General features: G+C 41.6%; 1 protein-coding gene across 3 annotated transcripts in view; it reads left to right on the plus strand.

Moving 5' to 3' along the window:
* Positions 1-9,421: 9,421 nt before the first annotated feature.
* LOC147903313 (serine/threonine-protein kinase STY46-like) overlaps positions 9,422-25,875 on the plus strand; it is a 151,635-nt gene continuing 135,181 nt past the window's right edge. Inside the window, exons 1-5 of one of the 3 annotated variants that reach the window (XM_087373069.1) lie at positions 9,831-10,644; positions 10,795-11,752; positions 14,586-14,697; positions 23,713-23,834; positions 23,943-24,050. In XM_087373069.1, coding sequence (XP_087229195.1) covers positions 11,526-11,752; positions 14,586-14,697; positions 23,713-23,834; positions 23,943-24,050 — 569 coding nt within the window. In that variant the 5' untranslated portion in view covers positions 9,831-10,644; positions 10,795-11,525. Of the gene's footprint in view, positions 9,448-9,830; positions 10,645-10,668; positions 11,753-14,585; positions 14,698-23,712; positions 23,835-23,942; positions 24,051-25,875 lie in introns of those variants that run through there. The other 2 variants (XM_087373071.1, XM_087373070.1) reach the window with 2 other exon arrangements.

Consider the following 25,875-nt stretch of genomic DNA (forward strand, 5'->3'; position numbering starts at 1 on the left):
GTGATTGGGCAACAACCTTGACAAGTGATTTCAGATTTACTTCCGAGAATCAAAATTCAAAGTATAGCACTCACTATCCTTTGCAAGGCATAGACTTCTCTTTTTGATATAATTTGGCATTCAGTCAACCACTTCTAAAATTTTTCCTTGGCTTTAACAACATATACAGTTAACTTTTGGCTTTGCACATGAGCATTCAATAGTAATGAAGCAGGTTCTTGTCCCTAATTAGCAAGTCACACAACAACCTTCATACGCATGGGCTTTCGGCATGTGCTACAGTATTCCTTCCACAAATTTGCAAATCTTTGAGAACACAAATTTAGAAGCCTTCACTCTGTTTTTGTTTGCGTGACTGTCCACACTGTAAAACTATCCATCAAAGTCCTTCCTGGTCTTCCTTCCAATCAAGTTCCCAAAGGAGACAGCACATGTGAAGCAAGACTCATGATTTAGGATTTATCTTGGAGATCCTCTTGAATCTTCTAAAAAATTGGTGAAGAATGTCCCTTAGATGGACTAACATGCCTCTAACATAAGTACTTAAAGAGCCTTCTGCTTGCTCTACAAAGCCTTGGCTCGGACGTAGCAAACTTCTCTTCCACATTAGACTTCCCACCAGATTTTCTTTTTTGTGACCTTGAAGAATCGTCTGACCTGCGCCTCTTGCCCCTAATTTTTCTTCGTCTTTTGTTTGTGCGATTCAAAATATTTGCATCTGGTCCTTGATTTGTGCTCTCAGAGAGGTGAATTTCAGCCAGGTTCAGCTTGATGAGAGTAGTAGGGGGTATGCTATCCCTGGCCTTGTCTCATGAAGTTTCTCTTATCATCTCATGGCAATGAAGATATGCTATTATAAGTTATTGTCATCGTTTGCAGGATGGGCAGTGCGAGAGTTGGGTACAATACAAGTTTCTAAGTAGACAGATATGCTTAGAGTTCTTCGCATAGATCCATAGACTATCTGGTAACACCTAGAATCATTGCATCCAGCATCATATTGCCAATACTCGCTAATCGGCTTCACTGTAGGCATGGCAACCAGCGTGCTATTGGCTGATTCCATGTATAATGTCCATGCTAACATTATTCTTGACTCTGTAAATAAGGCTTCACTACCATGGGAGGATGTTTGTATGCTCTAGAGAGAAAAAACCAGGGACCAAGATAACCATGATTTAAGAATTAAAGATGGAATTGGTAATGCTCGCTAGTTGTCCCACAAAGTAATAGAAGAAGAGAGATCTCTGGTTCTCAGCTCCAAGAAAAATTGATTGTATGTTGATGGACAGCTCAACTTCACCAGATTCTTATTCAATGCTTCGTCATGACCTAGCCCTTCTCCCTTCCTTTGATCAATATCGGTGTATACATTGGAATTTTCTCACTTACAAGAACTAGGCTATTCCATGCACACATGAAGCCTTCATAACGTGTGTTGTTGATTGATATTTATAATCCACCACCCCCACCAAAAGGAGACATTGGATCTTAGATGCATACCATTTGGGTGCTCTTAGATGTAAGGTGTGATCTGATGGCTCAAATCAAGTGCTACTCGCTAAGCACTTGGATGGAGTATTATCTAATGGCCTTAAGTTGGGCACCATTTGCGAGCTATTTGATCCCTTGGATCACACATTTGAAATCTCAAGTGCCATCCTTGATGCTCCATGACCACCCAAGGGAGATAAATAGCGACACAATAATTTAAAATTGGTTCTAATGCCCATTAACTCTTTATGAGTAATAAAATCCTTTGATTATTGCATCTTATGAATAGATTTGCCCCCTTAAATTATGGAGACTATCCATTCCCTATTCCTCTCTTTACAAGGCCATTTTTGACTCTACATATCCCCAAATGGCATAAGAGGGCTTGGATAATTTAAACTTAGAAGTTTAGTTTTGTAGAAACGATCATCAAAGGCAACACGTCTACTCTCTTTTGGAATGTGGAATTATATGGTAAACATCTCATACAATCTTCATTAAAACTTTGAGGAAAACTTCAAAAGAAATATTATTTATCTCATGTTCATAGTTTGAAACCTCATACTTTTATGCTGATCAAATCTACACAGATGTGAAGCACATGATATCCCATGCAACAAACTTTACAACATTTGGATTGCATCATTTTCTAAAATAGTAAATTCTCTCATCGAAAAAATATTGAAGAAGGTATTTTTACCATGTAATGCATGTAGAATCCCAAAAAAAGAAACTAGTATTTCTTTCAACTTAGAATAAGAACAATAAACAATTGTAACAAGCTATACACTACCTTATAAAGCTAGGATCCAAGGACGCAAATCGAAATGAAGTTTGATTTCACAAAACGTATATCGTTTGTCACCAAACGCCCAACATATTTTTAAATTGCAAAATATATTTCCCGTGAGTTTGTTGCTTTTAATTATCAAATAAATTTTACTTGGATAAGAAAAGGAGGACATTTTTGTCTCTTTGAATTTTGGTACATTTTTCTTATCAAACTAGTCCACATCATTTGAGTGGCACACGTTACTTTTAAATGAAGCCCAAAACAGACATGACTACTTAACAACATAGAATATTAATTTTCTCTAGATCCTTGCATTTCACTTCAAGTCTCATAATTATTTGAAGATTATGGAGCTACTAATAATCTCATGCACCATTGCCATGTATACCATTTCGATAAAGCAAAATTATTTTGAAAAATGAGTGGCCAATGTTAAAGTAGAGGCTCATGTATTCTCCTTCAATGCTTAAAAAGTATGGAGGTGAGAAGCACGTTCTAACGAGCAAATAATAGGCCAAAACATTTTATAAAGAATCACCTTTTATCATATCTAGTGATGTATGTATTCTTTCATCTAGGTCATTTCCTTAGCCTTAGCTTATCAACTTGGACTTGTATTACCATGTTGATGGGTCATATATCCTAAAAATGATATTCATGCATTGTTGTTACACAAAATATATTGAATAGGGCACTAAGAGGATTAATATATTATTGTACAATTGATGTTAGCTAGAACATGCATACGATTGAAATTCTAGAAATGGACCAATATAAATTGTGAAAATAGAAGCAATCCAATTATGATCTATTCCAAGTAAGCTTCTTATTTCTTTTGTTTATATTTGAGTTTATTGTGTACTACAATTATTTTGGCAAGAGGAAATAATGTCATAGATCATAAAAAGTATTTAGACTCTTACAAAAGAGTGATTTGGTGGTTAATTAAGACAAACACAACACACAAAACATAATACTTTATAACTACACATTTTTAGATGCAAGAGCATGCTTTAAATCACTTCAAAGTACTAATACAAATCTCATTGGAATTACATACAGAAATACCTTATTTGAGTGATGCCCTAGAAAGCTGTAAAGTATGGTAAAATATGAGATATCAATAAATATAATTGTGATAGCTTTCATGGAAAATGGATCAAACTTATTATCATCCTTGATATGAAAGATGGTCACAAGGATGCTCTTTTGGGATTACCTTACATCTATTCACAATATTAACAAGAATAAAGTAGAATTTGAATACAATTTCATGAGGATATTTAAGTATTTGATTATATTGCATGATGGTCTTGAAAGCGTATAGAGGAATACGTTAACTATAGTTTTACTTTATTATCTTAGGTTTCATTTGGAATGAAAATATCACATCCACATGGTCTTTTATCATAATTTACATGGCCAATAATCAAAATGAGATTATTCTCCCTTTGTTCAACTATGTGAAAATTCTTGATTGGATGAAACAAGTAAGTACATAATGTGAAAAATAGTATGCATATTTGTGATTCAAAAGATATGCTTACAAATGAAAATGGAGTGGGAGGGAGCTTTCATGATAACTTCATTTGTTGACTAGAATTAAAAGAGACCGCATTGAGCTATCCATAGTAGAAGGAATAAAAGATAACTTTTGTCAAATCTCAACGCTAGTGCATTTTTGTTTAATCCATGAGTAAAATTTTGGGACTTCACATCAAAAACAAATTATGATGGGTTCGCATGTATGTCATAATTCTTAAATTGTGAAACAAAATTAAAGGCACTTCCCTCACTATTGAGGATAAGGCTATAACCATACTGTAAAGTACCTCCTAGCAACTAGAAAGACATAGAGTCCAATGCTAGTAGCTGCATAGAGGTGTGATAGTACATCAACAAAAAAATTTACTTGCAATGATATGATATAATTTCTAACAAAATAATAAGAGACATGACAGTAAACATAGAGAGTTTGAATGTGGTGTTGCAAGAATATTTCCTAAATAGGAGTTCATATACAAATATGATATCAATTGAATGCAAGGAGAGTATGATGGTAGGCAATTTGACATTGCAACATACAAGGTCAACAACCGAGAAGTGCCCATCTTGTTGTTTTGTATGGTTGGCATATGGGAAATACATTACATAAAGGACTTGGGTGTAGCAAAACATGCCAATAATAGAATAAGGAGCACACACACTAGCATAAGGAGGAATAAGCAGTACTGAGACAGCAGTCTTAGGCAAGATCTAAAGACCATGGGGTCATAACTAAACTGAAGGAGAGTGATAGTGGATGATCAAATGATGCAAAATAGGAAGCTTATAAATGCGTAAAGGAGAAGTCAATCATAGGCATGTACAAAACAAGCACACAAAAACAATGTTCTTCACCCTCCATTCATTCTTCACTTACGCATTATCATTAGCTCCTTTTTTGAAGGTTGTTAACTTCTCATCAAAGTATAACAACTTTCCATCTATGTGGAGCATTGAGATGAGTTTAAATAAGGTTTTTAAAATCCCTTATTGACTAATCAAGGAAAAGACAATGTATATATTTTTAATACTTACAAATTTTCTATCACACAAATGATGAAAATTATCTCTAGACCTATCATGATTGATGATTGTTAAAAAGATTTATTTATAAGAAAATCCAACTTTTATGTGTAAGAAAGATAATAAGACTTGTGTAGACAAGAGATAGAATGGAGAATGAAACTGTGTTATTACAAATTGTTACAATGATGGCAATGCTTCCCAATTGTGTGCTTTGGTGAAAAGGCTTCAATGGCATGCTAGAAACGCTAGAGGATGGAGGTGTATGGTGGGAGAATAAAGGAGCCTTTGTTGTGAGGTCGATGGCTGACTAAACCACCAATCCCCAGCTAATGCTCATACCTCTAGCCATCAAGCCAATCTTGGCCTCCATCCATTGTTTAAACTGAGACCTACCATGTATGCATGTTATTCAATGCCTTTTTCTCATAAAGGGGGCTTACAAAGGAGGTCCCCGCATATTTACATGAGAGTGCAACATTGATTTCTAACACAGTTTTGCTAGTGGGCACAATTGATTTCATATATTCAAATCTCTCTCTCTCTCCCTCTCCCTCTCTCTCTCTCTCTCTCTCCCTCTCTCTCTCTCTCTCGCCGAGAGAGAGAGAGAGAGAGGGAGAGGGAGAGAGAGAGAGAGTAAAAGAATATCCTATGGGCATTCTTAAATGAAATGATTTTCTGCATTGCAAAACTCCCAATAACTTACTTGAGCACATTTTTAAAATAAAATATCTAATACCAGTATCTTTTTTTTATAAAGCTATATTTTCTATAGTAACAAAAGAAAATAAATAAGATGGAAAATTGAGGGTTTATTTGAGGTAGCAATTTGAGTAAGAAAATGTGTGACAAATGCCAAAGTAGGGCTTGGTTTAATGGTAAGAGTATGAAGCTTTGAATGCACCCCACTAAGGGTCATGTCCCCTTGATAGCCCTAAGTGTGAAAATTTGCTTATAAGGCTTCATCATCCTAGTTGCCTACATAGCCCCCCACTACAATTGACAACATAGGGGTCTACCGGAATACAAAAATAGGGAAACAAAAAAATGATAAAAGAAAGGTGTATGCACTTGTAGATACTCATGATACATAACTTAAGACCAAAAACGTTTTGATGAGATGAATAAGGGGAAGAGGTTGATTGGCCATTAAGAAATTAGATTGTTGGATAAACCAACCGATTGAAAAGTTCATGAAGAGGTTCTCTAAAAGTTTTGAAAGCTACAAAAGGTCCTTGATCTTTTTGAAAAGGGAAAAAATATGCTTCTAACTTGAGATCCATGTATAGAACTACATTTCTTTTCAGATTTGACTAGTTTTGTTATGCATCATTTGTGGCTTGTAAGCTAAATGAGAGAGAGAGAGAGAGAGAGAGAGAGAGAGAGAGAGAGAGAGAGAGGGAGGGAGGGAGGGACGGGGGGAGGGAAGGGGAGAGAGAGAGAGAGAGAGAGAGAGAGAGAGAGTTCTTTTGTTCATCTGTCCTTAGTTATGCAAAAAACAAGATTAGGATGATATTTCACTAAAGTACATGAATCATTGTGTAGCTTTATATAGTGTTTACTGGGAGAAAATAAGCGTATAGACAAAGCCAACATTAGTAAAAGATACTCTTAACGTGTTGAAATAACAAAAGAGGTCCTTGATTTTTGAAAAAAGGGAAAATTTTTTGCCTATAATTCCATATCAATGTAAGGGAGTCACAAAGAGAAAAAAGACATAATTAAGAACAAAATGTGGGCACATATGAATGTCAACACCCTCCCCCTCTCCCTCCCACATGCATAATGCCCTTTTATTGTTTGCAGTGAAATATGCTAATTTTCTTTCAAGTATGGGTAGTGCCACTCATTTTTTAGTATTAATGCTTTTTTGGGTATCCACACATGGATACACAAATACACACACAAGGGTACACATGCACACAGTTCTATCCACATGTGCATGCCCATATCCACATGTGGATGTACAACCCTTATCATACCTATGGGCTTTTTGTTGAACTATTATGGGACCCTTGATGGTTGGTGCCCTATGTGTTGGTTCTAGGATATGAGGGTTGGGATCGTTGCTTGTTTTGTGTGGACTAATGCTTAGAGTCAAGCCGTTTCTTCTTGAAAGTGACAATTACTAGGACAATATCCATCTACTTTTTATCCATGGGATTGTTTTGAAAAGTTGAAAGGGGCAATAATTGGGTGGTTTTGTTCCCCAAATTTGAGAAATTGACATTTTCTTATCCTATTGTTAATGTATCCATGCACTTGATGAGTTCCAAAAAAATAGCTCAGGATATGATGCACTCATTAAAATGATTGTTGATTGTTGATGGCCTTCTTTGTTATCCATTATTTCAATCTCCTTGTCCAAACTAGGAAGATGCACCACAACGCATCATGCACGCTGGGTATCTTTAATATAGGTGTTGCTAATCATCAAGCAAATGTGTAACAAGAGTTAAGAACCTAAATGGAGGGCGAGTGAGTGTGAGGTCAAAAAAATATATTTCCTGTTCTTTTAAAGTTTTGGGTTTGGTGATTATTTTTTCCTCTTTCACACATGGCAAGCTTGTACTTAGGCACCATTGTAAAGTCTTGAATGCCTTTGAGAGCACTCAAGCTGTCACTCACTTGTTTTTTACATGCATATTTAGGTCCCTTTACTCAAACTCTAGGATTGAAAGGAAAGGATGCCTTTGCTAATTTCTCTTCAACTGGCATGATAATGAATGAAGGAAAGCCACAAACAAAAAAGTAAGACCTTCTCCTTCCAAAAGGATCTCTTGAATTTGTATCTATTTGTCATAGATGTTTTTTTAATTTTGGGGCCTTGTATCTATATTTTGCCAAGTGGTATAGTAGTCTTGAGGAATAACAAGCGGATAAAAAATTAGGAGTTATTGTCCTAAAGCTTGGGACCTTCTATCCTCTACCAGGTAATAGATCCTACCATTCAGACAAGCATATAAAAGAAGAGAGAATGAGGGTGTTTACACATCAATTTCCCAAAGTTGCACGCTGCAAAATATCATTGGATGTGCAAAAGCAAGGTGGACAAAAATCTTGGGCAGCCAAACTCCCCCTTCATCCCTGCCCAAGTCCATGGACCCCATGAGCAAAAGACAATAGTTCAAACAATAAGCTATAACAGACCTACTCACAGATGTAGGAACCATCTGTGGATTTTCGTTTGCTTGTTGCCTTGGTGTGTAAAAGCACACTTGCCTATCCTTGCCATGCTTGAGGGTGGCACATATCCACCTTGAATGTTTGTGGGCTTTGCCTTGTTGGGAGCCATAATCTTAGAGACGTTCCCGCCTTCCGCCAGTCCAACGGAAATGCCAATTCAAATCTCATTGGTAGATAGACGTGGGAACGATATGAAAGGAGGCGTAAATGCTCAATCAACTACAAGCCCCCTGTGATTGTGACATTAGAAGAGAAAATAGGACCTTAGGATTGGCAGGAGCAAAGGTAGCCCCAAAATGCCCAAGGAGAATGAGCAAAAACCCATCTCACTACAATGCTAGGTTGTGGTGTAACGATTGGGCTGGCGATTGGTGAGAACAAGTTTGGTGCTAGAGTTTTCGGGTGCTTTTGGGCATTCCCGCTCACGTGGGAAGGTCCTCTTACTGCACATCCCACTTGATCATCATGGCACCCTCCATGTTATCTGCATTGGCCTTCTTGTTCTCCCGTCTCGGATCACTCTAATCCCCATTTATGATGAATTTGTTACTAGAGTTGCAACCAACGGTGACTTATTTTTGTTCAGTGAGTCCTAGAATCAGCCCTAATATGAACCAAATCTACTAAGTTTTGTTTGTTTTATTTCACGCAACTCATACACCCATGGCCAACTGTGAGGGGCCAACAACTTCTGGCCTACATGGTTACAACAGTAGGTGGGGATTCAAACGTGGGCGGCCAGCTTAGAGCGCCTCTCCACGTTCCAGCTAGTGGGGATGGTTGGTGGGGAGCCATATCGCCAAGCCCATCCCACATCCCTGTGCTTCATCTGCATTCGTCAAAAGCACTCTCTACTCGATGTTCATAGGTGAAAACTCTGACACATGTTGCAGCAGCTGAATGTTGACGAGAGAATCAGCAACGGTAGCGTGGCGGTGCAATGCTGGACGAGGAGGGATGTAGGTTCATGGTAAGCACATAAGAGCACATAAGCACAAAGAGCTTATTCAACTTCTAAACCGAGGGAAACGAAGGTGCACTAGATCCCTTGCTAAGTGTAGGGCGGATAATTTGTGAGATGATGATGATAAGGGTGTCAAATTTCAATGTAGCTGTTAGCTTTGGTTAAATTGTCTGTTGCTTTGAACTTTGAAGCTTCTTCCTTGGCAGCTATGGCTCGCTGCATTCACTCTGCTCACTACAAACACACACACATCTTCTCATAGATGCTTTGCAACCCTTTCAAGCTCCCTGGCTATGGCTCGCACCCTCCCTCTTCACCCAGCCGCCATCGCACCTCTCCATAGCAGCTCACCGTCTCGATTCGCGACCTCCACGGATATCTTTCCGGGCCGTTTCACTTTCCTGCTCCCGAACCAGAGAGCGATTTCCATGTGCTCGAGCAGGTATCACGATTCACATTCACCATCGTTACCCCTCCGTATATAGATAGAGCGCGCGCTTTGGACAAATGCTTAATTGTTATTCATAGTACAGGTGTAAATGAGGACCCCCGAGAGGACGACAACGGTGGCCTGCGAAAGGTGCCGCACTGGCGTGGGTGAGATGATGGATTTGTGGGATTTTTGGGGCGTGGTCGGGAGTCGGGACATTCCCGTGAGGGGGTAGGCTAGGCTGGTGTAAGTAGCGCGTCTGAAATTTCTCTCTGAAATGGTGCTTTAAAGTATCGCAACTACTATGACCTGTCCCTGCGCATTTTGATGTGGATAAGGTGGAGATTCCGAAATGGATGCGCTGCAGACAAAGTATCAGGGTCCCAGAGGAACCCGATGGGATTGGAATTCGGATGCCTTGCATTTGCTCCAGTTTGGACAAACAAGATATTGCCGCTCCCAAATGTTTCTTGTTTCGATCAATTATTGAATCTGCCGTAACTTTGCTGTAGCTGCGCTACTCCAGCCTATGGCTCTCTGCTTACACAGGGACTTCTGTACAGTTGCTGCCTAGGGCTAAAAATTGAAAATGAGCAACCCTGGCAAACAAGGAGCACAATGCCACAATCGGCAGCCGTAAAGCATCTCTCTGGCGCTGACGATGAAGTTGCAAATTTTAAGGTCGATGAATCATGACTCCGATCTGAACTGTAGCGATGCAAGTGAGCGACGCTATCTCAACTGTGCAGTCTTAAGGCTGAATTAGTACTACGGATTTGGGAAGTCCGATTACAACTTCGTGTGAGGCCTCAGGCTATCTCAACTGTGCAGTCTTAAGGCTGAATTAGTACTACGGATCTTGAAAGTCCGATTGCAACTTCTGATGTACCCGTGTACGGCGCGATTTACTGTGGTATTAGACACTGGTGACTGTCGGCAAGCAGAGATAATCAGGTTGTCCAACGCCATTTGCAAGATGGAAATTTAGGCAAGGGACGCGCAAAGATGAGTTCTGCAACGAAGGATCCTGTGATCAGACAGAATCACGAGGGAAGGGGATAAGGAAGTACTGACGAGAAGCTAGGAAACCAAGACTTACTTTGCGTCCGCTCGAAACAAGGGGAAAGAAGGCGCGGCAAAGGGGACAATTGTCAGAGCTGGGGAAAACCGGCAGAGGGGACAATTGGCAGGTGGTGAAAGGAAGAAAGCGTGTGAGTTGTCGGGGCAGGTGGCTGCTGAGGAAGGAGGAGGGCAAACAGGCGAAGGAGATGGCGTCTGAGAAACGGATGAGGCCAAATCGTTGAAATCCGAGGGGGGGATCGATCGATCTATTGCGAGACGGAAGGAGGGGGAGAAAAGGCTGCGAGGGTGAGATCGTCGGCATTCGTTGAAATCGAGGAGGAAGAAGAAGGAAGAAGGCGAAGAAGAAGGAGAGTGAGCTTGGATATGGCGATGGGAGTGTGAGCGTGAGGTTGGCTATGGCGATGGGAGCTTGAATTTTTCTTGAGCGTATGACTTCTTTCGTCGTCGTCAACGTCTTGTTCGTCTGGTAAAGAACGAGGATTCCATCCCAGTGTGTGGGAAACATCCTCCGTTGCAATCTCCTCTCTGTTCTTCCCTGGATCCTCGCCGCTTTCTGTGCTCCCCCTAATCTCCATCTCCAACAAACACTATTCCATTCCCCTCTCTGAATCATGCCTCCCTTTTCTCTCGACCTTGCTTCCCGTATCCATTCCCCTCTCACAATCCTTGCCCCCAGACTCATTTCTCAGCAGCTTCACCCTAGCCCTTCCCCCTCCTCCTGATCTTTCTCCTTCTATTTGCGCTGGAATTCTCTCACTCGCAAAAAAATCAGGTACCCGACGCACACGTGGAGGCTTCGTCGGCCGTCATGGAAGCGACACAGGCCTCCCTTTTCTGGAAAATGCTATGGCACGCCACATTGAAATGCCCCTCTTAGCCTTACTCTGTGACGAGCGTTCATCCGTGGCGTTTTTGATGCCTTCCTTTCCCCTTCCGCGAATTCTGCCTGTGGCTCACAGATTCTCGCCGCTGTATTAAAATTCATCCCTTCAGACAAAGGGGGTTTAATGGAGGTTTTGCCAGAAACAGAATCAGGCACAGAGGCAGAAGCGGTAGACGATCACGTTCAGAGAAGACTACCAAAGCTTTCAGAGGATACTACCCCAACAAGGCTCCCACAGCAAGAGGTCTGCAAAGAGGTGTTGAAAAGGCTTACGGAGGCTGGCTGTGAAGCAGCCAGCCTCCCTAATTTTGCTGAAGAGCTGCTCGCCCATTTCATGCGCCTTCCTAACAGGTTGCCTCTCTCTCCTCTTCTCTCTTCGGTCGTGCGACTAGGCGTAACGGCGCTTTAGCATGTAATTAGAAACGGCATCTTGTCAAAACGGGAAGAACCATTAAGTCGCTACTCAATTCCTAAGGTTTGTATTGAAGCAGGCGATTGATAGTGACTTGGCGAATATCATTTAAGGCGCTATATAGGCGCTGACAGGATACCCTAGGAACTTCACTTGAACCTTAAATCGACAAATGGAAGTAAGATGAATGAATAGTTGAATGGCTAGCTGCGCATCGGTTGAGAGCTTGGACGGATATTTAATGCTCGGAATCAATAGTGTCTATTGCACGAGCAGATTAGAGATCAAGACTCAAAAGTAGTAGCAGCCTTTTTACTAACACAGTTACCAAAGTGCGATTTTATGTTTTTTACTAGAGGGGTATGATGCAAGGTTGTTTGGTTGTGAATGGACAAATTGAGCCCTCTGCAGTGTGAATTTTTTGCTGAAGATGTGAAGTAGATCTATGAGATACATCCGGGATTAATTTCCTATAGTGTCGTGAGTCCAGATTCAGAAAACAAAGTTTGCAAGCTACTGAGAATTATTTTGTCGTCTGGTTCTCCGTGTGAGGAGAGATCTAGTGAATAGTTCAACGAATATTGCTGGCTGCTCAGTGTGGCCGTTATTACCCCCTTCTGCAGTTGACTATAATACCTTATGGATTTACAACAATATGACAAAACATCATTTGGCACCTAAATTACTTGTTCGATGAGAAAAGGTCGTCAGTGGGACACGTTCAATGTTGAGACTTTCGGCTGCCAATTTTGCAGCCTTCTGGTTTGCGATTAGTCTTTATCTTTTTATTGATACGTGGCCCTATCAGCTTCGTTTGCTAAGCCCTTATGCTTATTGTTAGATGAAATCATCTCGTCTTTGCAAGGCACTCCTAGCTTGGCTGAAAATGAGCTGGACCGACATCTGATTAGCCTCACCTTTGTTTAAATGGATGCTAATATTCATTTCAACAGAGGACACACGGTTAGGTTCGGTCCGCCCCTCCTTGATGAGAGTATTTGCCCTGAATCTTTGAAAGCACCCCCTTTGATGAGAGTATTCGAATCTCTTGTTGGAAAACCCTAGACAACCCTTTCTTGCTGAGCCCTATGGAATCCTTGGGCTAGCTAGGGCCATAGTCACATGAAAACCCGTTTCGTCCTCTTCGAAAGCTCGAAACTCGAAACAGATGAAACGTTTCGAAATAGGATGAAACGCTCTCAACAAAACCTTTGTTTCGCCCAAATCAAAATAAACGTTTTTGCCCCGTTTTTTCTAGAATCCAAGGTGTTCATGTTTTGAACTTCCTTTTAGTATCTTGACTTATATTTCTCTTTGTTCACTCTAACTTAAATATAACATATCTTTTTGTCCCTATAAGGGTATATATTAAGTATCAATTTGAAACCTTTAGTGCTAGCCTTCGTCATGGCTGAGTTTGCCCTTCACCTCCGGAGTGCCGACAGAAACTCAGTACAAAGACTTTGTATAAATGGATGCTCAAGTATGTGTGGGTGTGTGGATTTGTATGTGTGAGAGCATACTTTTATACTATGGTCTACACCCACTGTTGGGCGCTGATGACGTCAGTGGGGATGTCATAGTAGCTAGTCCCTACTATGCGTGATGGAGTTTATGGTTTTTAATCTTATGAGTGACTCTCGTGAGATTGAAACTGCACTATGTTGTGTTTTTAGAGGATGAGTTTGAGAATGTTCCTGGATTCATCTAGGTATATCAATTCCAAACCTATCCATTTCTTACGAAAAGCCAAAACGAAACGAAACAAAACTTGTCGAAACGACGAAACAACGAAACAGACGAAACGTTTCTTGTGACTATGGCCAGGGCCTGGCCTATGTGGCTGTAAAACCCTGCTTCACTGTGCTTGCCTGCCAATGAAGACATTCCTCCCTTGGTCGAGCATGGTTACTCCCAATCGTCATCATGCAGTCTTTTGGTGCTACGTGCTGCCTTGGATGGCGTGCTGCTCCTTGTTGGTCATGGTCATGGGCTGTATGAAGTCTGACTCCCGGGGGGGGGGGGGGGGAGGCTGCTGGAATGACCTTGCAGCCTGTTGCAACACATGTCAATGTGCTACGATTGACCCTGCTAAGTCATCTGACAACTGGTTCCTTCTACTTGTCTGCAACGTGGCCTCACAACAATAGGCAGGGACCACCCAATGCTCATCGAGCCCGAGGGGAATAACCAAGGGTATGTCCATCTGTATGAACCCTAGCTAGACTGGAGTAGCTTTCTACATGGTCTTGCAGAAGATGCATCTGACAGCGCTTGTGGATGTGTGCGCAATATGTGATAGCATATGTCTATACATAGTCTGCACTGATGGTTGGTGCTGATGACATGGTGGAGATGTCCCAGTGGTCAATCTTTGCTATGCATGATCAAAACTGCAGTGATTGTTTGGTTTTCTCATGAAAAGGTTGGGCATGTTTTTGGATTCATCTGGTTATATAGATTGGATAACTCCAGTTTGCTACTCTTTATGAGGGGAGATTCAACCTTCTTAAGACATATTGCCTGCTGCAGTGTCAGAAAGACACTCTGGAATCAATGAGAATCTAAGAAATTAGAAATACCGTGATCTTTTAATATTCTGTTCCAGTTTGCCCCTCTTTATGAGGGGAGATTCAACCTTCTTAAAACATATTGCCTGTTGCAGTGTCAGAAAGACACTCTGGTATCAATGAGAATCTAAGAGTAGAAATACCTTGATCTTTTAATATTCTGTTCTAAACTTACAAAGTTAGCTTTTTGTTGTGCTTGCAGGTATGCTCTGGATGTCAACACAGACAGGGCAGAAGACGTGCTCTTGCATAAAAGGCTGTTACAACTTGCTGAAGTTCCTGAGAATCGGCCTGTCTTTCATGTTCGAGCTGTGGTGTGTAACTTTGTGGGTTTTACATCTAAAATTGGTTTTCACCAATATCTAAGTATGAATGGGCTTGTATGTATGTACATGAATACTTTCAAAGTATTTAATCAATCAATTGCTTATGTAAAGTTACTGCTAACACGTGATCTGAAACAAGCGATTGAGATTATGTTGTTGGTCATTGGGCCTGCACATTGCAGACGGGCACCTTTTGGCATAGTATTGGTGTTTCCCACAAATGTCCACCTAGAGGCTGTTAACTCTTTTCGAATTGTAACAGAGACATCACGTTGGCATGGTACTTGCAGTGATCCTAGTTATCAAATATTGAACTCAGTAAAATTAGAAGGATTGAGTTTGGGGGATTAAGGATAAATATAGGTTAAATGTAGGCTCGATATTGTCTAAAGAACCCCGATCTGAAGAAGTAAAAGGTGTGGGTATTCATTTATGGACACACTAGTAACATTCAACTTCAAAGTGATTCTCGGGTAATGATAAGATAGTATGTATCAATTATGGTGAAGAACCCTGTGAATGTGTAGCAGGGAATAAACTCATGTATGGACGCAAAGAGTATGCTTGCAAAATCAGTACGAACATGGCAGATGAGGACTGTTACAATGTTGGGAAAGTTCCTGACACTTGGCCTAGCTCTGTTCCATGTTTGAGCTGTACATGTAAGTTTGTTGGATGTACATTATCGTAAGTTTATTTTTTTAACAATGGATCTGCATTTACCAATGTTACGATTTCCCTACTCTTGAGCAAAGAACCATCCTGCTTTTCTAAAGGCAACTCCTGCTATTAACGTTAGCCCAGAAACTGTTTAACAACCTGAAAACATTGGGTCTACTCATCAGGGGATTGAGGAGAATCTCTTTTTGCTGTCTTTTTGAGACAACAATAGCCTCAGGCTTTTTGACTTTTAAAAATAGTTTTTTCAATTTCTGCTTCCATACCTTCTCCTTAGCCTTGGATCAAATGAATTATGCAAGCTGATCATTTCTTTTGCAATATATGCCTAGAGGCTTTACTTTCTACTACTGTCTGATTGTCGATGGTTGTTACTTTCCACTACTGTTTGGTTTCTTACCTCTGCTGTTTTGTTGTGTGATGATACAGAAGTTGTATGTACCTCGTGGAGCTAACCAAATGAGAAAAATGCTAGAACCTATTCTTGGCTGCGTGGATAATAAATGAAGTAGCCTAGAAGACCTCATTGATTCCACCTCCCTGCCATAGGGTGACCCATGCCTTAACAATGGTACTTCTTATTGGCATAGCAAACTTCAACCCTTAAACTTATCGTGGACAAGATCTTTCTTGAAGCTCTGAGGATGCTCTTGGAAGTGGTATATGATCAACCGACGTCAAGCACCATGTTGCATGGATTCCATTGGAGAAAATTGTGTCGTATTGCACCCAAAGGCATATGCACAACTTCAAAGCCACGTAGACATAAGCAAGCACAATGATACCATCAATTCACACATACTAACCCTGGTGTCACGTACAATTTTCAGCCATCATAGGAAGCATCTTGATTAGACTAGCCCTTTGCTAGAACTTCAAGTTCCCTATGCTAGATTTGTAGGCCTTCAGTCACCTTTAAGACATCAATGGCACTCTATCAAAGCTGCCATACTGCCTTGACCCACTCAAAAGAAGCGCCTTGATTGTACGTGCTCTTTGCAGTGGCTTTAGCCACCTCTATGCTTCTTGGAGATGGGATCCAATTCTTACATAACCCTAAACTTAGGCCAAACATGTCAACTGTTGAAAATAGAGGATAGAATCACTGACACCTCACTTCCTCTCTAGCTCATACAACACTCAGAAAACTGAAAGAGAGATGGGACAAAACTCAGATATCTTCCTCCACAATCGTGGGCAACAAAAGCTCAAGAGTGAGCGTGTACAAACAGCTTGTGTGCTGTCAATGATGCTGAGCCTCTTCCTCTCCCTGTGCGCTTGCCTGTGTGCAAGGCTGTAAGTGCAGGTGATGAGGAATGAGGGGGAAGGGGGGACTTTTTATAGGACGGGGGATAGGCCCCCTCATTTTGGTCGACCAGGGAGTCGGCTCCCTGCCCAAGGCACCGACCTGCCAGCCCACCAACCAACCTGATTGGTTGGCCTTTGCTGGCTGGTCAGGCCGGCTTATGGGCTGCTGCTGCAGCTGCCAACTCTGCCCGTGCGCAGGTTCAGGAGCGCCTAGGATGTTGCACCACCTTCACGCTGCAGCGCGGGTTCCCTGACAGGTAGGTCTTCTGCCTTTTCACCTCCCCTACCCCTATGGTCTCCTGCCCCCTTGTCCCCTCAAATCGGGGGCTCACAGGTGGGGCAGTGACCTTCTAACATCAACTTGCTGTGTGCTTATATGTCAACTTGCTTTGTTTGGATATGACATTCCTTGTCTTTCATGTAGCCTGGCACAATTGAAATGTATCCGTTGCCTTGGACATCATGTCTCACTAGGCCTTTAGAGATCATTGAGTTCAAATATACTTATTAGTTTCCCCTCGATGCAGTCTTCAAAAATCTCATAACCACTAAAGTCTACTTTATGTTCATCAACACATTCACGAGCACTAGATCAAAGTTGGTTAAGATTGAGCTTGGTGCACCCTATTTATCTATTGAGTTAACTTTTATGGTTTAAGGCTAATAACGAGTGGCATTAGTACATCTATCTAACCTGTCTATGTCTAGATGTGTCTGCAATGACAGGTTTTTAGATGATGAGTTTGGGCATGTTCGTGGATTCATCTAGATATATCCTTCTGCCATATTAGTGGACATGCGAATTTCACCTTGTAAAGTTTTCATCCATGTTGTGGCTTGCTGAGATTGCGATAAATTCTTTTCGTCTTAAGTGGTGCGTTGCCCTACAACTAGATCGTCTAAGCATTTTTTTGCTTAGATGCTCGTTTGGGAGAGACTAAAATGAAATCATAGTCTTCACAAGTAGTTGTAGCTTGAACGAAGAGAATGTGGACTACTTTTTGATTAGCCTTCTCCTTTAATACAAGCCTTTGTTACAGCTTTGTCTGCCCTTCGCCTCTGGAGTGCCGAGAAACTTAGTACGAAGGCCTTTGTATAAATGGATGCTCAAGTATGTGTGGGTGTGTGGATTTGTATGTGTGAAAGCATATGTTTATACTATGGTCTACACCCACCATGGGGCTCTGATGACGTTAGTGGGGATGTAACAGTAGCTAGTCCTTGGTATGCGTGATGGAGTTTATGGTTTTTGACCTTATGAGTGACTATCATGAGATTGAAATTGCACATTGTGTCGTGTGTTTAGAGCGTGTGTTTAGAGGGTGAGTTTGGGCATGTTCTTGGATTCAGCTAGATATATGTTTGCAATGACAACTTGAATGCATGCTAACTTAATATTAGTCCCCAGGGACGAGGTTATGTAAGCTGCTGTAACAAGCAGCAAAGAGAGAAGCACATATGGACTTAAGGAGAGCTAAGCCCTTAGCTCTATAGGTTTCAAGCAGGATCATGGTATCAAGGAGACCTACAGAAACCAAGATAATTAAGCTACAAGATGAAGAGAATGACCTTAGTCACAATTTGTATTGAAAGAATATAACCTACCATATGTAAAATTAGGTGGCTATTTAATCGTGGAAGCCCATTGTAGCATTTGGTGCTGCTATTGCTTCTTGTTTTGGATGTGCCTGCATGAATTGGGACTCTCTCTCTCTCTCTCTCTCTCTCTCTCTCTCTCTCTCTGTGTAAATGGTCCCCTACATTTATTGACTTGAAAGTAGCCCACTTTCAAGTTATGTGAGTTGTTGGCACCCGCTTGTCTAAAGTGCCTCAACACACCCATCTGTCATCATCGCATGTCCCTACTATTGTCATTGAGTGTGCCACACTATTTGGAGTTGCCGTATCTTCTTTCATCTACCCTTGCATGGTCCAATGAACTTGACACCGTGCATGAGCTCTAGCCCTACACTACTGTGTGCCTACTTATAAGACGTACTCATTGAACTCTCTCCGTGCCTTGGACTTCTTAGGGATTTGATAGCCTATGGCTGCCATGTCCCTCCATTGTCCCAAACCAATAACATCCCTTCTTAACTTCTTCGAAATTGGCAATAGTAAGTTGATTACATGTTCACAGATACACACTATCTTGCCAAGCTTTGTGTCGTCCATAACACTCTAGCTAGAAACAATGACTTTCCTATATGCATGTTCTTGTGCTACTTAACGTGACTTTTTCATGGAAGCCTGTTCTTTGGAACATATTATTTCATGCATTTGCATTAATGTGATGTGTACTATGCTGGATGGCCAAGTGTCCTTGCATATGCATAATCCTCATTTTCCTTGCTGGGTCCTAGGTGTGAAATGTGGTCCTAGATGTAAAATGCCTCTACCCTAAACTCCCTTGCAAGCCTATCTTAGCAAGAAGACAAGCCCTCAAGGATCTACGCACAACCAGTACTCAGCTAGGAGGTACTTCAAATATATAGGTTGGCTTAATAGTGCAATGGTGCATGATTTCTTTTTGGAGGCAGCTATCGACCTCATAGTGTGGGCAAATGAAGGAAGGAGAGTGAGACCAAGATGGAAAGGGGTGGGGGAATCAATTGAGGAGAAGAAAGAAAGAAAGAAAGAAAGAAAGAAAGAAAGTTTATTAAAGTCTTCGGAAGACCGATGGGTCTATGAGACTGTGAGAATCATGATACAAACAAACTATGAGGGTGGAACTACTAAACGAGCATCCATATCAATGCAGAATGTAAAAAGCTAGTGCTAAGTACTACATAGTACACATCAGTATCATGATCATGATCATCATCATCATCATCATCATCATCAATTTCATCCAGGTGGATGAGACAACGGAAGCATGAAGTCGGCAATAGAGTGTTGTCGGCTGCTCTTGGGCGTGGTCCTATGTCGTCTCTTGGTCATGGCTCTGCGTCTAACAAGGGCTATAGTGACCCCTCTCGGTTGAGCTCCGACTCTAAACAGAGAGGGGATATCCCCAAGTGTAATCTATGAATCAACGCTCTGTCTCAGCTGTTGTGTCACTGGCTCTGGATCTCGTTCATGTCGGGGTCTCGTAGTGCACCTCGTAGTATTGTCCGACATGCTCTGGTTGGAAGAACTCCGTGATCGAGCTCTGAGAAGGTTTTACTAAAGTCTGCTCCTGTCTCCAAGCCGGAAGTAGATGCTCATGGTGCCTTATTGTCTCATGGATGAAAGCCGCCAAGCATCTCTGGTCTGGATAGGAGAGAAAACGAGACAACACCCCAGAACTACTTTGAAAAGGCAGTAGAAGTGTCCTCGGATCTCATAGTATACTGGGCACCTAAAAATGAAATGCTCCTCCGACTCGACCTCTTGTATGTCACATAATGTGCATATGCGCCTCTCCCGGGGTCGACCCTTTGCCTTGCCACTCTCAATGTGCAGTCTTTGTGAAGAGACCCGAAACTACCCAATAGAGATCTCTAATGAGGGGGGTAAGTGGATCTCTGTGTATCTTGGTGGGTCAAGGAAACCCTCCTCTGTGATGTGTAAGCAATGATCCCTGTAAAAGCTGAGCTGCACTGGAAGCTCACTTAGTCCCAACGAGGGAAAGCCAAGGAACTCATTTTCATCATGCGTTCTTATCATATTCAAACCAGCAAATTTAGGCTAGTGCTAGATTGACATTGAAACGTCAGGTGGATTGAGTATTACTAAGAGCAAAGAAAGTGCAATGATTTGCATGTATTCTTTTGAAGGACTTTTAGGAGAATTTGATTTTTTCAGCAATGGCTTTAGGAGAACGAATGTCTTTAGCAGCATAAAATCTTCAAAGAAAAATGATATTGGACAAATGCATTATCCGTAGTGGGCCTAGCATGACCTAAGTTTAAGAAGATTGATTGGGAAATCAATACATTATTTGCTCAAAATTTCTAGATTACTCTAAGAACTTGAGCTGATGTAATAACTAAACCTTAATTTTCTTGCCGGCTTCGGATATAGCTCCTAATAAATCTTGTTTCTCTATGAGATTGAAGGTAGCTTTAGCATGCTTTTCTCGTCGCACATTCGACCGAGGACATGCTTCCATCTAAATGGGAAGAGGATGAGTTTGGGAATGTTCCTGGATTCATCTAGGTATATGCTTCTGTCGTATTTGCGGACATGCAAATTTCACCTTGTGAAGTTTTCGTCCAAGTTGCGGCATGCTGGTATTGCGATAATTCTTTCTATCTCAAATGGTGCGTTGCCCTATCAGCTAGATTTAGATTTAGATGCTCGTTTGGGAGAGACTAAAATGAAATCGTTTAGACTTCACAAGCAGCTGTAGCTTGAATGAAGAGATTTGGACTACTTTTTGATTAGCCCTCTCCTGTAGTGCTAGCCTTCGTCATGGCTGAGTTTGCCCTTCACCTCCGGAGTGCCGACAGAAACTCAGTACGAAGACTTTGTATAAATGGATGCTCAAGTATGTGTGGGTGTGTGGATTTGTATGTGAGAGCATACTTTTATACTATGGTCTACACCCACTGTTGGGCGCTGATGATGTCAGTGGGGATGTCATAGTAGCTAGTCCTTGCTATGCGTGATGGAGTTTATGGTTTTCAATCTTCTGAGTGACTATCGTGAGATTGAAACTGCACTATGTTGTGTTTTTAGAGGATGAGTTTGGGAATGTTCCTGGATTCATCTAGGTATAAATGGGAAGAGGAGTTGAGCCTGGGAGAGCCATCACCTAATATACTGTCAGAGTGGCCGGATAAAAAATGCAGTCCCAAAATATGTGATAGTGATTTTGAATCCTACTTTGCATAATGCACGGGCTGCCATTTTTGTTTGAGATTTAGAGTATAATATTACGGAAACAAAAACACCAAAAAAACTGAAACGTCGTTTTTTGTTTCCCTGTTTTTTATGAAAACCCTAGTTAGGGTTTTTTCTTCTGCCATACACGTGCCGTGCCTGTTTTCGCCGCTTGCTGCCTCTACCCTCCACTCTCCTACTCTCCTCTACGCTTCACTCTCCTCTACCCTCCACTCTTCTACTCTCCTCTATCCTCCACTCTTCTCCTCTCCTCTGCCCTCTCTACTCTCCTCCCACTCCTCCTACTCCTCCTACTCCCTCCTTCAGTTCTCCTCTACCCTCTTATACTCTCCTCTACCCCCTCACTCTCCTCTCACTCTCCTTTACCCGCTCACTCTCCTCCTCCTCTACCCCCTCCTTGAGTCCTCTACTCCTACTCCGCATACTCTCCCTCCTCCTCCTACTATATTCATAATTGTGTTATGCATAAAAAATTTTATTTTTACACATAAATTATACTATATTGCTGTTTCTCGTTTCATCATTTCAGCTCGGGCTGGAAACTCCGTTTGTCCTGTTTTCCGTTTCGGCTGGCAATGATGAACTTCTAGTAGTGCCCTCTGGTTCCAAACAGTCCCAAGCCAAATTCATCCTAAGCCCTTCTCGGCCCAATTTCAGCCTTATTACAACTATCCCCACCCAAAATGAATTTGTCCTCAAAATTGTGAGTCATAGTCAAACACCAAGGCTCCATGCTGCAAAAAGGGGCATATTCCATCATGCTTGCTCCTTGGTTCAATAGAAAATGATATCTCTTTGCCTTGGATGCTGTGGAACCTTTTGGGTCATGTAAGTGTTGATACACCCTTGGTAGGCTGATCCTCAGGAAGCTTCACAATTAGATAGATGTTGACTGTCCCCATGGTTGGCCTTGCTGTCCGTTTCTTCCCACATTGGAAGCATTGATTGCGTTTCTATATATCCCACATGGCAGCTTCAATTAGCTATCTTCGCATTGCATCTTCCCAATAGCATAAAGCTGGGATGTGCTAAATGCCTATCCTGATGGATAAACTCTGTACAATTCATGTAACCTGAGTACGCCACCTACAGGGAGTGTCACTATGAAGAAGTTCATAGTGGGCTGCTCGCTACTTAGCGTCCTGAAGTCCTTGAGCTTGTACCCCAATTGATTGAAATGCTTGCCTCTCTTTGAGAGGTCTTGAGTTCGAGTCTCAATGGACACCTAATGCATGTTGCGAGTTAGGTGGACACTTGTAGGCCCATATGTAGGTCTTCATCGACGATTGTGTAGGGTTTCATCTTGTTCAACTTGACTTATGCCAATCGCCTGATGACTTCCAAGCTCCATATGTCTTCATCCGCAGCCACAGAGCTGCCAAGAGAGGCTAGACTTCGACATCAAACCTCTACAAACATGGCATTTGATTGGCGCATGACTAACATATTGTGTAGGGTGTTGTGCCAGATGTTGTTGATTGTCTCGAGACATTGTGTGGCTAATTGGTAATTATTTAGAGGGAGATACCACCGTAATGGTATCATGAGTGAGTGACGGGTGTGTGAGTATGTGTGAGTGATTGTGAGGAGAATTCACCACCACGAAGGTGCTTGGGGCTAAAAAAAACAAGCGCCTAAAGACGGAAGGATTTGGTTGGTTGTGTAGTAAATATCCTGCATGCTGCCCACCATGTATCTTGGGTCCGTCTGCAAAAGCGGTTTTGTCCTATGACAACATCCTTATCTTGTGGTACTATGAAATCACTTGGTGAGGATTTCATTAGTCATCCTTTTCCAGGTGCATTTTTGGACCTGGATCTTGTCTTGTGTTGTTGTTCAATGCTTGCTTTTTCTTTGCATTTATATTCAGATCTGCAGCTCATATAATATAATTGCGACATGATGTTTGGCAATCTCGGTTCTTATGTGATAAAGGTGTTAGCGACTGGGTTGTGTCCGTCTCCAAAATAGGTTTTGTCCTGTGACAGCATCCTTATCTTGTGGTTCTACATAAATCACTTGGTGGGGATTTCATTAATCATCCTTTTCCAGGTGCATTTTTGGACCTGGAACTTGTCTTGTGTTGTTGAATAATGCTTGCTTTTCCTTCTGCATTTGAATTCAGATCTGCAGCTCATATAATGTAATTGCAACATAATATTTGGCTATTCTTGGTTCTGATTTGTAAAGGTGCTAGCGACTGGGTTGGAAGTAGGGGAGGTGTCTTCTCAACCAACCACAATAATCTCAAATCAAGACCATCCCATTGGTCGATCCGATGAATTGAATCCTACGTATCAGCATGATCCGAGGTGCGTTGGAAAATTTAAGTCGTTGAAGTTTGTTTGCTTTAATTGTTAACTATTTGTAGTTTTGTTCTTGTCAATTCCTAACTGGTCTAGATTTTGCTATTGCTAAAGTGTCTGTGCCCCTGCATTTGGAAAGCCGGAGTCTTTAGCTGTTGATGCGTTCAATCTTTCAGTAGCAGATGGAGGGGCAGATAGCAGTAATGAGAGGCTTTCGTCAAGGTAAGCATAATTTCACTTTGGAAAAATAAAAAGAAAAAAAAGAGCTAAGTGGGAGTTTTGCAGGTGCTTGTGATTTTATGGAGTGTGCTCTTACTCTCAATAAACGTCAATCCTATGTGAAGATCTGTAAAGTGTTTCTTACTGTTCTGTTTGGCAGTTGTCATGACAACACACCACGAGAATAAAGTCATCAGCATGTCAAGAGCCGCAATTGAATATACATATCATGACATAAAATCCACATGTCCACAGACAATTATGTATAACGGATGAATCAAAGAGCATGTCCTTAAGCTAGAAATGGCAGGCTTCCCCAAAATCTAACTTTTACCTGGACTCCTCTTTGTCTTGTGCAAACCTGTTTATTTGGGAGATGCAAATGAAATACCTGCTTCACCAGCTGTTGCAAATGGATGGGGAGAAAGGGGACTGTTTTGCCTACCCTTGAGATGCTGCTGAATTTGTTTCATACCTCTTAAAAGTTTTTCTTGCACAAAACTGTTTATTTGGGAGATGCAAATGAAAAACTTCTTCACTAGCTGTTGCAATTTGGATGGAGAGATGTCAACTATTTGGCCTAACCTTCTTCTAACTGCTAGCGTTTACTTTTGGAGTAATTTATACAAAGAGCTAAAAGACGATCCGATGTTGGATGGTGTATGTGTGCAAATAAGTATATGTTCAGACATCAGTTTGCATGCACTTATAGGCACATAGGAGATGTTATGGCGGCTGGCTGCTACCATGCATGGATTTACACCAAAGGGCATGAGCAAATAATCCTGATATGTAGTTACTGCCACAAAATCAGTTCCATTAAGACCAGCGTTAGCTATCAGCATTAGGCTCGGCAAAAAAATAAGCAACTTGGTAATCCTGTCTTGGTAATTCTGCTGTAGACAGCACAACCTTAATACCAAGGCCTATGCAGCCGCGTATGGCCCTGACCATCAGGGGAAATTCAAAATCACCTATGCTGCTCCAAAAATATTTACCACAAGCACAGATTCTCTTCCTGTGCTTGTTCAACTAGGAATTTTCCTCTTCGGGCTATTTCTGCCAGGAACATGTGCATCCTACACAAGGATAAACACACCAAAGGGAATTTACACTTTTCCTGGAGCAACATGACTCTACTAGCTCAAAGCTGGCTCTGATGCCAGTAACCCAAATGAAACGGCCCCTAACCAGGTTAAGTAAACATCTGACCCTGAAGGTGTTCAACTTCAAACAAGAGTTCCAAATACCGTAGGACAATCCACCAAAAAAACCATAGGGCCTTGAGCTAGCAGCTCACCTCCTGGCTGTAGGTTCAGTACATTGAGCCACCCCTGAGCCTGAGGTCTAGACAGTCGTGAGAGCCAGCTATCCTCAACATCAAGACATGTGTCCCATACCACATGCCCCTTCATCTAGCTGCTACTCCTTGGCCAGTAGGTCTATGTCTAGAGAAGGCTTCAACTCCTTGAGCCCCTGGCTCATACTTATAGACCTAGCACTGGCTATCCTTAGCAGTTGGCCCTAAACTTAGGCTGCATGGCCAAAATAGCTTTATTTTACTTAGTATCATGCTTTTCCCAAATTAGCTTTGCTAATCTTGGAATAGCCATGCTGTTCTTAGACGAGTCCCGCATGACGTACTCCCGCATTAGAGCTTGCTTTTGTGGTTTTCATTTATACTAAATGAAGTAATCTTTTTTAGAAAAAAATTCCTGGAATACCGATACCGTTCTTAGACTAGTCCAATCCATGGTCCACCACGGGATTTAAGCCTCATCGACACTTGTTTTAGTCTCAACCCTAGGTTAATCCAACCCTTGGTTAG

The sequence above is a fragment of the Dipteris shenzhenensis genome, chromosome 3 (genome assembly GCF_047967505.1).
Source record: "Dipteris shenzhenensis isolate YYH24624 ecotype China chromosome 3, Dip_SZ_1.0, whole genome shotgun sequence".
NCBI lineage: Eukaryota > Viridiplantae > Streptophyta > Polypodiopsida > Gleicheniales > Dipteridaceae > Dipteris > Dipteris shenzhenensis.